The 16,215-nt window shown below is 39.1% G+C and overlaps 1 protein-coding gene across 1 annotated transcript in view; it reads right to left on the minus strand.

The window, feature by feature from the left end:
- Positions 1-2,113: 2,113 nt before the first annotated feature.
- DCDC2C (doublecortin domain containing 2C) overlaps positions 2,114-16,215 on the minus strand; it is a 115,255-nt gene continuing 101,153 nt past the window's right edge. The window contains exons 12-13 of the mRNA XM_073336085.2: positions 12,383-12,503; positions 2,114-9,747 (exon numbers count right to left, since the gene is read on the minus strand). Coding sequence (XP_073192186.1) covers positions 12,415-12,503 — 89 coding nt within the window. The 3' untranslated portion in view covers positions 2,114-9,747; positions 12,383-12,414. The remainder of the gene's footprint in view (positions 9,748-12,382; positions 12,504-16,215) is intronic.

A 16,215-nucleotide genomic window follows, 5' to 3' on the forward strand; every position in this document is an offset into this window, starting at 1 on the left:
TTATATCCTATACTTTTGGATGCTTTTGCTAAGGATAGTTACGCAGTTGAAACTAAAAGAACCCAAAGAAAGGTGGCATGGGTATTCAGCTAAGTTTGCTTAACTAAGATTTGCTTTATACCCTATCTTTCTTACAAGGTTCATAGTGTAATTAAACAGATTCTTGCCGGCAAGTAGCCAGATCCTGATGGATTTTCAAGCTTGCAAATTTGTCTGATAAATTCCCAGAATCCTCTGTCCCCTAAATCTATGGATGAAGCACATGTTTTGTTGACTTTGAAACCTGCCAAAGACAACATTTATTTTGCCTCTTATAGACAAATTTCCTGACATTTGCCAAGGTGCTCTGTGGTCTGCGCTGGCTGCTTATTAGTTTCTAGATGGAGTGTAAAGTGTAGTTTTTGACCCTTAAATCCCTAAATGGCTTCAGGTCTTCTTACTTGAGGGAATGCCTCTCTCCCTGTGCCATATTACCACAAATAAGTGGAAGCTCTCAAATTTGATCATTCTTAGTTTAAAAGATGGGGAGCTGATAGCAAAATGTTCACTATGTAGGACTGTCAGCTATGGACCTGCTCCCTCTTTGGTCTGAGCCCAGACCCGCACACCACAGAGCACGCAGCAAAAGCTATTTATCAAGGGAGTGCTTGTGCTGTCCAAGCACAGGCCAAAGTAAGGGCTGGCATGGAAGCTGCAATGCCCCAGGAGAATCAGTGGAGGCAGGTGATTCAAAGAAACTAACCACAAATACCAGCTAGACACCCATCAATCAATGACTATAAAGCTCCCAACCTTCACGCAAGCCTTGACCTCCATCACGTCCCACCCCCTCCAAAAGCCTTGAGGCTTGACTGTGCCCTTGCCTTATGCAAGGAAAGTGCAGGGAAGCAGAGAGGAATAAAGCAGACCTTGGTTGAGCTATGTAATGGCTCCCCAGAATCACAGCCCTGAGATCAGGAGCAAAGACAGGTTGCACCTTATCTGCTCCATCGAACAATTGTGCAGAGAGGGGCAACCATGGAGTAGATAAGAGTCTTTATGATATATTTTATACATAAATATGTATAAGCTTGAATATTACTCTGTCCAGTTTCACAGTGTTTAAGGCCTGAAGGACCACTAGATGACCTAGTTTGACCTCAGTGAAGGCACAGAGAAGGGAAGTGACTTGCCCAGGGTCACGCAGCAAATCTGCGGCAGAGCCAGTAATAGAAGCCAGGTTTGCTGCCTCCCAGACCAGTGCCATATGTGCAGCCCCACACATTGCCAGTTCAGTAAATTAAATTAATATATGCCATCCACACATCTTCTGACACAGGGATGCTCAGCACTGGCCTTGAGTCCTGTGACAGCAGAAGCTGTGGACCTCCCTTTGTTATTTTTTTTTTTAAACTAAGTGAAGACAGCTCTAAATAATAATAAATAAATAAATATACACTGACATGAATTGATCCCTCTGACCGAAAGGGGAAAGTAACTGGGTTCCATTTCTGCAGCAGAAAGCTGGGAAGACATAAAATACCAAACATATTTGTAACAAAAATGAGTTACTAAGTTTGGTATGTATTTCAACGCATCATCTCCCCCACCCTCCCTAAAATCCTTAGGCCAGCCCTGTGTATAGCAGTAGGACTCTGGTGAAAAGGAATCAGTTACCGTTAGTTTTTGTGCAAGGGTGGGCAGCAAACATTTCTTTCAAAGGTGAATCCAAGGTCAGTTCTGTGTGGAAGACAAGAATCCACAGGCTGGAATCTTCTGCTGCTTCTCTGAGCAAGGAAGATGAGCAGGGCTGGATTACCCAATAGGCACAATAAGCACGTACTTAGGCCACCAGCAAAGCAGGGGGCACCAAAAAAAAAAAGATTTTTTAAAAAAAAATTTGATATTTCAAAAAAAGTATCAAAGTAGTCATCATGAGAAAAATCAGAACTTTTTTAGACTTCCTTACACTCCACTATACACACTTCTCCCGTTTTTCTGTTCTCTTTTTATTACTTATCCCCACCTAAACCAGGAGAGTGTCCTGCTAACGTAGATCGAAATAATGCGAGGAAATCAGATCCTGTCATGTATTGCAATAAATTTGTTTTATTATTGATATATTCTTCTGAGTTATACGTACTTGATTCATTTTCTTTCATATATATATATAGATATAGATAGATATAGTGTACATTGTGTAATATTGCGCATCTACTTACTACGCTATAATTGATACACTTGAAGCTCATATGAAGAGGAGAGGTGAAGTGTACAAAGAAGTATCAAATAGATTTTCTTTTCTAAACGATGTGAACTTATCTGACGAATAATATTCACAAGGTTTCCAAGAGCTAGTTGACTCATACCCTGTTGACTTGAATATGAATCTCTGTGGAGAAGTACGGCAGTTCCACTGTTATATGCACGCAAAGTTTAATGAAACAGGAAAAACGAAATTCAGTCACATTGATCTTCATGACACAATACTGAAAGACGGAATACAATGTGTGTTTCCAAATGTAGAAATCGCACTACGTATTTTTCTAACATTGATGATTACTAACTGCTCCACAGAATGCTCTTTTTCTCAGCTGAAAAGAATAAAAAACCCTCAGAGAACAACAATGTGTCAGGACAGACTTGATTCACTTTCCCTAGTGTGTATGGAAGCAGACATGCTTCGTCGAGCCAGCTTCGATGAACTTATCCAGAATTTTGCAATCAGAAAATCTAGAAAGAAGCTATTTTAATTTCAGCATACATGTAAGTTTTGTGTCATTTCAAAAAATAAAATTTTATTTTATGGTATAGTATTGTTTTTATTTTGAATTACATATGGGGGGCACAATAATCTTTTCCATTCTTAGGGCCTTTAAAGGTCTTAATCTGGCCCTGGAGATGAGCATACCCAACCATCTGCCAGTGAATTCCTGCACCTGAGGTCAATTTTGGCAAGGCACAGCTTGGGGACATGGTGCATTCTCCAGCATTATAACCAAGCACAAGTCCTGTGATCTATGGAGGGAGCTGCCTGGCTGTGTGTGCAGTGGGAAGGGCTCCCTATTCCCAAGTTCCCAGCCTTGCACACTCGTGCACCACAGGGCAGGCGTTAGCCCTCAGTACATGAAGACTTTCAGGACACAGGTGCCAACTTTTGTTGGTGCCGGTGGGTGCTTGCGCCCGCCCCGCCCCATTGGATCTTTCCACAAATCCCCGCCCCAGCCCTGCCTCCTCCCCCAAGAGCGCCACATTCCCCCTCATCCCCACTCCCTCCCAGGCTTGTTGCACGAAACAGCTGTTTTGTGGCTCAAGCGCTGGGAGGGGGAGAGAAGCAGGATCAAGCGGAACGCTCAGGGGAGGAGGTGGAGCAGAGGCGAGCTGGGGCAGGGAGCTGCCAGTGGGTGCAGAGCACCCACCAATTTTTCCCCCTGAGTGCTCCAGCCCCGGAGCACCCACGGAGTCGGCGCCTATGTTTCAGGATACTTTAGGCTGACAGCACAATGTAAAATGGAAGCTTATTTAGCATGTATTTCTATTATGTATTTAAAACACCTCATACTCAATTGGTATACACTGACATAGCTCCACAGAAGACAAGGGAGCTGCACTGATTTTCTGCAGCTGACCATCTGGACTGCTGTGTTTTCATTCTGGGGGGAAATCAATAGCAAATTTCTGTTTTGTTTGTCTTTTACTTCTACATACTGTAGTGTTACTTGACAATATGATGTAAAATTTCCTACTGCAAGTCAATATCACAACTATCAATACTTTAATAAGCCAGAGAGTCATAATTCCAAATTCCATTTTGGGAATCACTTGAAGTTGTTTTGATAAATTATTTCCTCTAGAAACCAAATTTTCCTGACCTGTTTGCAATTACTGCACTAAGGTAGAAAGAGTTAGACTGGACCAGAGGGATTTGCTATCTTGCACTTCAATCTTGGCAAAGATCTATACTATAAGCACTTTCTGAGAAATTTCTCTAGAGATGTCAGCTAAGCATGCCAGAGGCTAACCTCTTCTTTTGTGATTTGTGACTTGTATTTGCATGATTTCACACTTAATCCATAGTGTAGACTGTCAATGGACGTTATAACTCAGAATTAGCAATCTAATGTGTGAAGATTGATTGGAAAAGCCTAGAGATCAATTTAAGGTGAAACTCACATGAAAGTTGAAACTTAATTTTCAGAATGAGTCCAGATATAGCTCCGCAAAAGTATAGTTTTAGTCCTATTTTTTCATTAACAAGAAGTATCTTGTCATATTCATAGCTAGCTCTTTGGCCTACTTATGCCCATATATTTACCACTTGTAAAAGGAACATGTATTTTCCCTAGCTTACAGCTGTTGGGCTTTCATAAGCAATTCTGTATTTTAAATCCCTCGTGGCTTCAAAGACTAATAAGGCTATATACAGTCTAAATGATGACAAAACAAAATTCCATCCCTTCCTAAACTAAATTTCCCCCTTTGACTCCAGCTCTGTAAGAGGATGAGCACCTCCATAAAGCCACTGGGAGCTGAGCACTCAGATGATTGGGTCCCTTCTTCTCCAAATGCACTCACTGCTCAAAAATAGATACAGCATCTGTAAAAAAACCCAAAAACCTGTATCTACAGCTGTTCTCATTCAAAGTGTTTTATGTTACTTATTATAATCCAGAAATTATTAGCAACTGCCACAGAAGATATTCTAAAAGGCTGGTGTCTTGGTGTGTGTGTTTAAAAATTTTTATACGTTTTTTTTTATTTCCACAAGAATCTATTACTTTCTTTTGCAGCTCACAGGTGTGTAGGGCTTGCAACAACAGAGTTTATATGTAAAGGTCAGCTAGTGTGTTCCACATTTTCCACCTAATCCTTATGGTCTTATCTGCCACTATTTTCAATATGTGCTAAACTGGGAGTTAAAAAAATTGTGAAGAAGGTTAAAATGATTGATAATCTGCATTCTCATGAGTTTCACTATAGCACTTCAGTTCAAATATAAGGTGAAACATGACAACTGCTATGTAGAAATTGATTTTTTAAATACTAGTTGGAAATGTCATTTATCAAATAAAACAGTGTCTCATAACTCAATGTCCACTTATGTGTCTTGAGTGACAATAGCTGATTAACATCACAGCTCAGAAAGAATGAGCATTCTCCTATAGCTTGCTTGGTAGAAGCTTAATGTTTACTATGAGTTTAAAGAGTATTTTTTAATATTTGGAAATTCTTACATAGTTTTATATCGAAAGATGCCCCTCCCTTCCCACTGTTATCTTTGTTATAATCAGTTTGTCTCTAAACTACATGTAAAAAAAACAAAAAAAAGGACTGAAGTTCTATAATAGCTATGGAACAAGGAACAATGGCAAGGAACAGATTAATTCATATGACCCAGGAAAGAAAAGAAAGTCTATCTTCGTTGTGATCTACTGATTATTTAACAAAATTGGGAATCAGGACTCAAAGGTCTCAGCCCTAGACCAAAGACTTTACTAAACTGGGATTAACACTAAACTTGTATCAACAACATAAGGAAAATAATCCAAACCTTTCAAATCAATAGATGAGTCAGAGCTGCAAAATTCAGATCCAAAGTTGGAAAACTCCCAAATGGCAGGAGTGTTTGGTTCCAGAGTTTTGGTTTAGCCAGTTGTAGAGAATGGAACCATCCATTATAGTTTGCATCTGTGATCTGGCACCCCTCCCCTACAAAAGTTCAGTGATGCTCAAATGGCCTGGCTTGGACCCATCTCTAATTAGAGCTATAACTTCTTTAAAAATAAAACATTTGAAATCCAAAAACACTCTGAGTTAAGACCACCCTAAAACGAGTAAAGGCCTGAAAGTTGGAAATGCAGAGTTATGGGGCCAGATCCTCAGCTGTTGCAAATTGGCCTAGTTGCACTGACTTACATGGTGCTGCACCAATTTACACCAGCTGAGCCTCTGACCCATAGTTTCTCAAAAAGGAGTAATTCTACCTCTTCACCCCTTCACTCTGCACACCACTGGTCCTAGCCTATCTTGGATGTTTTGTTGAATGACATACCCTTGGCTCTGAATCCAGGATTAGCATCTAATATTTGAAAAATGAACAGCATTAAGATAGATATTGGGTTGTCTTTCTCAGGCTTCTGTTGGAATGCTGGACCAAACTGGATTCCTTTCGGCTAAGAACAAGTTATCTCTAACTCTCATGCACTTTCTCCTTGACATCATTCCAGAGAAATTCAACTGCCTTGATGTTTCATAGAGATGCACAGTAGCATTGTCAGGGAGAGGACCACATGCTCATGCAGCCATTGCTGTACTCTGAAACAAGGCATGGCATGTGCTGCCTTCCTTTCTGCCGTGCTGGCTTCTGACAATAGCCTCTGCAGAAGAGTCTGGGGACCCTGAGCCCCACTCCAACACCTCTTGACAAATCTAGCAGTGCCAGCAGTGACATTAAGGTTAAACCTGTTTTTCAAGGATATTTCACACTTTATGAACTCTTCAAAGGTGACCTTGCTAGCTCTAATCATACCTTTTTACACTTATTTTAAATGTTAAGTAAATCTGGTTTTCATGAGGTTTTTATATATATAGCTAACGTGTTCTGTTTCTAACGTGGCTGGGGTACATGTGTAAAATGTTTAAATCACATTAAACATACCCAAAATATAATATCCTCCATGCTGGTATCTTGACCTTATTCAACCATATCAAACGCTGGCTACCAGTATCAAGTGCTCTTTAAAAAAAATGATCTCATATCTGGGTCAAATAAACTCTGCATAATTAGTAAATATCTTGTTCATCTCTCTGTTACCTGTAACTTGAGAGCTCTTCTCATCTTTGATAGCATTAAGACCAACATCTCATTGTTTACATTACTTCAGTCAAGATGTCAATAGCGTACCCAGTTTCTCTCTCCCTCCCAATAAACAGATCCTAACCAAAAAACTGCAGGTTCAGCTTTTCCATGCAAGATCTTGTGTTAAACATGTACTTGGCATCCGGAAGCTACACAACAATGCTTTCCTGTTCAGTGCTCTGTAGTTATGTCATTTGTACCTTTCTTCTTCTAAGTTAATTTGTTCTTGTAATTTGTGGTTTTTTAATTTGCTGAGGCACAAGGTGACCTTGTGATTTAAAGAAATTTGTCTAGGACATGAGATATTACCCTCTATTCCATTTTCTTGAGCCATCTGAGTTTATGAAGGTTAAACCTGTAAAAGCTCCAGAAATACAAATTTCACAAGTTAGAATGGGAACTGTCCTATACTTCATGCACAAAGATGCAAGGTCTGACAGCTACTTAAGGAGGCTATGCAGTTCAGAGTTGCACTAACTTGATGTTTCAGAGCTATTTTTATTATGCTATAATGGGAAACAAACTTAATTAGACCAGTATCTGTACCTTATGCTGCATTGTGTATCCCAAAGTGAGTATTATTTTTCTACATTCAAATTAAATTTCAGCTTACTAGTAAAGAAAATTGCTTACCTGTAATAACTCTTCTGTAAAGATAGCATCAAATTACTCAGACTCTTGGCTCCTTATGTTGGAAACACAATGTCCCAAGAATTCTGCTAGCTTTTAGGACCTCTGCAGTACTGGTAGTTGAGCCCCCACCCAAATCCCTCTATTCCAATTGTCAGGGTCCTCCTTAGAACCATCCAGTAACTTCCTGACAACACAGCAAGCAAAAATTCCCATAAATACGCTGTTGAAACAAACACACAAGAGTTATCTGCCAAGATGAACAAAAATCAATATAATGAGCAGAGTTTGGTTTGGTATGTGGGTGAGTGGAAATCTTGTGTAGTCTTCAAAAGAAAAAGAATTACACATGAACAATTTTCTTTACTTTAAAGGCTAGATTTTGCATTATACTCCAGCCCTTTCACATCACCTGAGCTGCACAAAGGAACCAGATTCTAACCATAACCCACCAGCAAAAAATTTCGCTAAAGGAGAAGGAAGCGAACTGGAGGAATGCTGGCAGCAACATTTCCTGCCCCAGCTGTCCTGATTGCAGTGTAGAGGGTGCTAAGGGTGGAATCTGTTCCCCTATGATGAGCCTCCATTGGCATAAGGTCCCTTAGGACTAGCACTTTCCCGTTTGCCTCTCTACAGTAGAAGAGTTTGTGGAATACAGTGAACAAAGCAGGCCTTGGTTTCCTTTAACTCTGTATACTGACCTCAACCTTTTCACCAAAATGATTCTCCACAGAATAGGAGAGGTTGATTAGCTTCTGAATGATACATATATGCAGCCATGGATATCTAATTTAAAGCAACAGCTCTTACCACCATAATTCCTGAATCAAAGGTTGCCAAACCAAACCAATACCTTACAAAGACCTCTTTTTCATCTCCTGTCTTTCTTCTTGGGAAGAGACTTAATTAGTGAAAACACTATTCTACTATTATGTATTATGCATATTATCATAATACCAAGGAGCCCCAGTCATGGACCACGACCCCATTGCGCTAGCAGCTGTACAGACACAGAAGAGAAAGACAGTCCAAAGAGCTTACAATACATGGATACAAACAGAATGACAGGGGAGCACCAGGGTTTTTCCTTCTGGGTGTGAATACATATTCTCTCACTCTGTTCTCCAAACACTAAACATATAGGCCATGATTCAGGAAAGCACGATTCAGGACAGCACATGAGCATGTGCTGAAGTACTGTCCTGAATCAGGGCCTTAGTCACAGACAGCTCAAGGAGTAATATTGCCTAAGTTGTTCCAAATCTTTCATCTTCTGCATGTTAGTTCTCAATCAGAATTGTGCTGGCCCTACATCAAACAATTGTATTTCATGGAAGAACAGTTAAGAGTTCATGAATACTACATTGTGTAAAGATATGGCTAAAAACTGGTGCTTATCATTAGGGAAAATGTGGGTAGGAAAGGATTTATTTTATATGCAGGAAACAACAGATATTTCATTTTGTTTGCACAGAAGTCTGTCTCTTCCTGATATGAATGCTAGGCTGCAAGCACATTTCTGATCAAGGTTAGTAATTAAATTTAGCAGCAAATATGTTTTCTTATCAGGTTTGAGAATTTTTTGCTACCTCAGTGATTTATGTCATGTTGACCTCAGATCAAGGCTGGTATTTTTAATTTAACTGAGGAGAAATTCCTTCATTTTCCAAAAGCATATGGCTTATTGAGGATTCTTTACATTTCCTTGTTATGTTGGGACTGACTTGAAATAGATTGGATTGTTTCTAAAATGCTATTCTGTTTTTTATAAAGGTCATCAAACCAAAGCAAAGGATCAGCATGTCATTCTCCTTGAGTATGTGACTGTTATTACTTTATTCTACCTAATTTAATCATCAAACATATTCATCTTATGAGACGGTAATATTCTTGCAAGTGCGTTATATTTCGCAGTATGCCTGCTGATTAGGCAGAAACAGAGAAATAACTCATCAGAAAATTACAAAAAAAATTAATCATCAACAACATGTACAGTAAAGATTGCAGTACTTGGTAGTCACTAATTAAACTCCTTCATTCTCAAACGTACTAGTCAAGGCTTAATAGGAGGCATGTATACATACCCAATGACTGAGTATAGATCACATAACCACTCACTAAAGGTTTACACTTCTAATTGTGCAAGAAAGATGGAGGAATGTATTTGTTTCTTTATGAGGAACTTTATGTCTTAACTGATGGTGCAGAAGATTGTCCCCTGTAGTAAGCATGATATTTCATGAGTTGCAAACTACATCCTGGCCTGCATCATTAAAATCCTGAAACAGAGAAATGAAAAGATAATGTCAAAACACAGATGACTGTGGTTGTTTGTTATTATTACTGAAGTCCCCCAAAATATGATAGATATTGTATAGACACCTAGGATGACACAGTCCCCACAAACAACAATTTACAATCTAAGGCCTCAATCTTGCTAGCGTGCTTAACTTTATGCACTGTGAACAGTCCCATTGACTTCAGTTGGACTATTCACAGTGCATAAAATTAAACAGGTGCAAAAGTCTTTGCAGGATTGGGGGCCTAAGGCTCTGGTCCTATAGGTGACAGTACACAAGCAGATGGCTACATGCACACAGAGCCCCACTGAAGTCAATGGGGCTCTGCAACAGTGCATCACACTATAAATTGCAGGTTAGGAGCCTAACAAAATGTATATGAAAGTGCACAAAGAAAAACTATCACTGAAAGGCACTGAAGAGTTCACCAATTTACCTACTAAAATCCCAGTCTGAAACAATTTGACATTTAAAGCTCAATCCTGATCTGAGATAGAGTTCATTGACAGATGAATAAAACTCACTGGCACCTATATGGGTTCCTTCAGTCAAGGATCTCAAAATAATATACAAAAGTAGGTATCATTATTACCATCTTTTTACACACAAGTGAGGCACATGTACCCAGGTTCACATAAAAAGTCCGTGGCTGAATCAGTGATAGAACCCAAGGTCTCTAGACTCCCAGTCCACTACTGTTATCACTGGAAAACACTGTCTCCCTCACTGGCCATATGAATTTGCAAGCACTGTAGCTGCCTTTAAAAGTTATATAGAGATGCACTATTATGATTACTCAATCAGGACTAACTACTTAATGTTTAAATCAGGTTTGCTTATCCCCATTCCCTGCCCCCCGCCCTGCACATCTGCTTACGAGTTTTACTTTTAAGAATTATTTATTAATGTATTTGCATTTATACATACACTAAAAAGGTGGCTTTACGATGCCTGTGGTTTTCCCCATGGAATTTAAACTAATGGTTTAGGATTTACCTACCTGAAAAACCACCTCTGTCCCCACCCCACATTATCGTAGTGGATGTCATCAGAGGCACTTGAGCTGTCATACACTCTAGGAGTCCTTCCCGTAAATTAGAGACCCACCTCTAAAATAACACTTCAGTATCCCTAAACGGAAGCTATACTGCTCAGTACAGCCTATAGCCAGCAAGCTAGCCAACTTAAATCACCATCCTGCTCCAACAATTCTCCTCCGGCTTTTTTCAAAAAAGGTTGAAGACTAGCTTTGCAGCATACCCTACCTCTGTGCTGCTATGGACCGAGGGAGGTTCCAAAGCCCTTAGGCCTCTTGCTACATCAGCAGGGCATCAGCTCAAGCACTTTACTGATTTACAACACAAACGCATGGCATGCTGGGATGGTGATTTCTTTGGTCAGTATGCGCTAAGCCATTTAGGGCTCTATAGATCAAAACCTGTACCTTAAACTCCTCCTGAAAAGCCACAGACAGCATAAAGCCACCCTCAGGCCCCCACTCAAGTTCTGTGTCCAGGAGAACCTGGCCAGCCCTGAGGATCAGGCCAGTGTCCAGCAGCTACTGTGAGATGATTGTAGAACAGTCATGGCTTCACCATGGCTTTCATGGCTTTCAGTCATGGCTTTCACCTTCCCATCCTCAGGAACAGCATTTCAAACAGGATACTAGACACCCTGAATCAATGGATGCTACCAGATACGATGGTATCCTCAAGAAAAGGGTAGGGGAAATCCATGCCCTGAAGCAGTAATTTTAGCAATAATAATATGGATCGAACACCATGATTTTATATCATATAGTTGTTACATATAGGTAGAAAGTAAAGTATTACATTTATGAGGCAAAATATATTTCCTTATTTAGTCAAAAAAGTTCAAACTGGAAAGATGACATTTTTAATAGGGAGGATAACAAAGTAGTGGAACATCTTACTAAGGAATTCAGTACCCTTTCCACCAGTTGGAATCTTTACATTGAGACTGGATGGCTTCTAAAAGGTATGCACTTGTTCAGCCACAAGTTACGGGCGGGGTGAAATTCTATGATGTGTTATACAGGTGGTCAGACTAGACTATCATGGTCTCTTCTGGCCTAAAAATCTATACATTTACTGAAAAATTTAAAGAATGCCTTCAAAAAATGTGGGTCACAAATCAATATAGGAATAAAGGAACATTTTCACTTGATTCTTGGACAAATGCCAGAGCCTTAGGGCAGGTCTACACTTAAAACACTGAAACAGTGCAGCTGTGCCGCTGTAGTGCTTCAGTGAAGATGCTACTATGCTGATGGGACAGCTGCTCCCATAGGCATAGTTAAACTACACATAGTTACCTCCATGAGAGTGGGGTAAGCTCAGTATAACTGCATCACTCAGGGGTGTGGATTTTTCACACCCTTCAGCGACGTAGTTATACCAGTGTAAGTTTATAGTGCAGGCATGGGCCTTATATTCCAGCACACTAGTGAGATATTTTCAGAATCAGGCATATTTAATCTCCAGTTTCTATTGTTTTTTAAAAAATCTTAAAGCCAATCATTTCAATCCAGCTCATTTTGCAAATCAGAAAGGAAGAGAATAAGGGGAAAATTAAGTATTAACATCTTTTGTACCTCTATAGCACAACATGACATGACATTTGAAATCATCTTTTTATGTTCCTTTTTTTTTCATTAATTTCTTCTGGTATGGGTTCCTCTGCAGGCTGGTTTTGTTCGGATTCTCCCTCTTTGTCTACAAAATAAATAAATAAATGTGATAAAACATTTTATAATTAGATTCTTTGTTTTACTTTAAAATAATACAGATTTTGACTGCAATAAGTTAGTCTCCCTAAACTATGTAAAACACTATATAAATACTAATTTATGCTTTCATTAAAGTAACTAGTACCCTTTCAAGAAATAACATTTATAGCTCCAGGAAAAGAAAGCAAAAACAACTTCCATGCTAAATAACCATGTGTCAGCGTTCACTAGACATGATGGACTCAATTCTGTCCCCAGATATGTATGTAGAGCTCCTATTGATCTCAATGAGACATCCACATGTCCAGTTGAGTGCAGAATGTGGTTGGATTATCTTATTTCTTCTTCTCACTCTTCATTGGCAGTCCCTCCCCTGGCCTATGTTTCTTCTGTCTTCCTGCTTTGTAGTTAAAAAAAGAGCAGCTGGGGCTTCTTCTCTTCCCCTCCAGAGAGGCCAGTGTAAAGGCTCTGGGCTACACGGATCTTTTTGTCTCTGAAATTAAGGGGGAAGGGGGAGGCAACTCACATCTCCACTGCATTCCAAGAGCGGGGAAGCCTAAGTACAGCTACTTCCAGCAGAACGGTCACAGGTGCCAAAAACGGGATTTACAATTTAATAAACAAACAGATAAATCACCTAAAAGCTACGAGTAACCACTGCCATCTAGTCATCTAATTCACTGTTGTCTATCTAGTCCATTAGTATCATCGCTTTAAGGACAGTTGTTTTTGTGGTCAGATTCAGCAACAACTCTTGTCCTTTCATGGTGCATAGGCCCAGGCAAGATGTAATGTTTCACAGCATGTATGGCCTTTTGCAGGTCAGAAGTTGGGAGGAGTTTTTATGGATATTGATATCTGAATGATAGTTTGAGTAGACATCGTTTGTGTGTTCTGTGCTACTGTGAAAGAAAATGGCAAGAGGTGATTTTTTTTCCTGACGCAGAAGATCTGCCAAGGCAACAACCAAGAATACGCAACAAAACTAATGCATGTTAAAGTGATGCACCTGCATGCTTACAGAGTAGGCAGATTCACTGAAGGAAGTCAAACAACCAGGCATAGTTGATCACAGTTGTTACAAAATAACCAAGCTACTAATGAAAATAATATAAAACTAAAATAAAAAGGGAAGACAAAAAGCAATATCTAAAAACATTATATGTTCATCAGGCATATGAAATATATAGAGTACATTGTATATGCAGTATGTATATATACATAAAAAATACATACACAAGACATATACTGTTTGCATATACGATTCTGCATTCACAGTTTATAAAAAAATCAATGAAAGCACACTTTATTTTGTTACTACATTCATGACACATTCCTCTCATCTGTCATCTACTCACAATAAGTCAACCAAAAGATTGAAGACATATGAAATCTACATTTGAGAAGAACAGCCAATGGTGTGTGTTCCATAATACACTATTTGGCACATCAGTAAGGCTGCCAACACAGAGAACAAACGGTATTGCAAGGATATTGCAAAGCAACCCATTTTACCACTAGTAGCCAGAGCTGTGCAAATAATTAGCCTAATCTTGCATTCCTTGGGCACCAAAAGCCATCACTGGAAGCAGTGGAACTTTTAGGTGTATAAAGAATGCAGGTTCAGAACCTCTAAGAGTTCCATACAAGAAAGAGTTTTGGAAATAGAGCAGGTTTTATACAATATATGTTGATAGCTGAACTCTATCAAATCTGTTGCCACAAAAGTAAAAAAATCAAATAGGCAAATGAACTAAAAACTCCAGTTCAACAAAAGAGACTGGAAAACAGTACGGAAAATGACAAACACCAACTCAGCAGTATTAAGGGGTTTTCAGAAAGATACACAATAGGTTTTACTGTAAAGCCCTCCTCCCCCCATAGAGTATATAAAGTAGGACTCTATCAGGGTAAAAATGCAATAAGCCTCTAAGTACATCTTTGCAGACCCATGAATTAAGAAAGCCAGTGTTGCATATGGTTACCTTTATCACCAAATCTGGAAGTAACAGAACCTGTTTACAGAAAAAAATCGAAGTGTATAATGCTATTGTCCTCACAACATTACTCTATGGATGTGAAACATGGCCCTGTTATCAATGGCACATTAAGAAGCTTGACAGTTTCCATTTGTGACACACATAACATCTTCTGGGCATCAAATGGCAGGATTGGGTGTCCAACACAGAAGTTTTGGCAAAAGCCGGTTTGGTTCGTATTGAGGCTCATTTGATTTATGTCCAGCTGGGATGGGCTGGTCATATAATTCATATGCCTGAGACCTGTCTATCAAAACAAATACTATATTCCAAATTAAGCTCTGGCAATTGTAAATGTGGAGGGGAGATGAAACACTTCAAAGATACTCAAAACAAAATCTGCATACGATGAATAGTTCTGATCTGATCTTCGAGCATCTGGCAGCTGACCACATAGCACGGCACCATGCTGTAAGCATGGGTGTCTGCAACTTTAAGAAGACGTTCCACAGCTGGAAGCACAGCGCCAGGTACAGAAACAACATGGTTGTCAACACAACCAGACACTGGCTCTATGGATCCATGCAAAGATCCCCTGCTACAAACTATGATTGTTGAAGTCACCCTCAAAATCAGGATGACTGGATAAAAGAAACATCTGCGAAGGATTACAATTCTCTGAACATCAGCAAACAGCTAGTATTTCACACATAAGATTTTCATATTCTGAACTGACTTTTTTGGCCAGAAATACTTAATAACCTCTCCACAGCCTTAGAAATAAATATCCCCTAATCAAGATATTATATGACTCCTTGTCCTTCCAAATTAATACACCCTTACTATTGACAAAATGGCTCATAATAGCCTTGACAGTCGGAAAAATAATAATTCTCATGAAAGGGTGAAATAGTGAAGGTCTATCTCACACTAAACAGCTAATAGCTAGAATACCATAGTAGTAAAGATCACACTACTGGAAGAATAAAGAGGAAGACAGTTCAGAATGGATTAGATGAATGAAATAACTACCTAGGACAAGCATTAAAACAGCCCTCTTGCTGTAAGTAAAAGCCTGAGTCCACTGCCTTGACAAGGAAATAAATCTCTGCACCATAACCACAGTCATCAAATGTTAACAAATTGTTATTTTGAATATAAAATAATATATGAACCTATGTCTCTGCAAATTTCTCTATCACGAAGCAGTTACAGAACAGATTTTTAAAGGCACAACTCTGCATGCACCTGATGTACACCAGCCAGGTGAACACATAACTACATCTTTAAAAATGTGCATCTAAAAATACCCAAAATATGTACTTTATAATTCATATAATTAAAATACAGTACAGTTAATAACAAACTATTTCCAGATGTGTCTTCCAGTGAGGTGTGTTCATATAATAAAAGGTCAAAATGTTATAATACCTTTACATTATAACTTTGCAAAAAGAAGCATAGGCACAGTGTCCTACTGCTATGTTATGAAATTATGAAGGATATACACACAGTATTATAAATCAGATATGACTGTGATATGACATGAAAGACTGCATGAAACACCTAACTCAGGCCCTGATTCAGAAGTTTATTTAAGCACTTGCTTAAGTTCCATTGACTTAAATGGGACTAAAGCACATGCTTAAAGTTAAGTACATGTTTGTGCTTTGTTGAATCAGGGTCTCAAATAACAGTAACATTGGATAGGGTGACAAG

Source organism: Lepidochelys kempii, chromosome 3 (assembly GCF_965140285.1).
Source record: "Lepidochelys kempii isolate rLepKem1 chromosome 3, rLepKem1.hap1, whole genome shotgun sequence".
In the NCBI taxonomy this organism is placed as follows: domain Eukaryota; kingdom Metazoa; phylum Chordata; order Testudines; family Cheloniidae; genus Lepidochelys; species Lepidochelys kempii.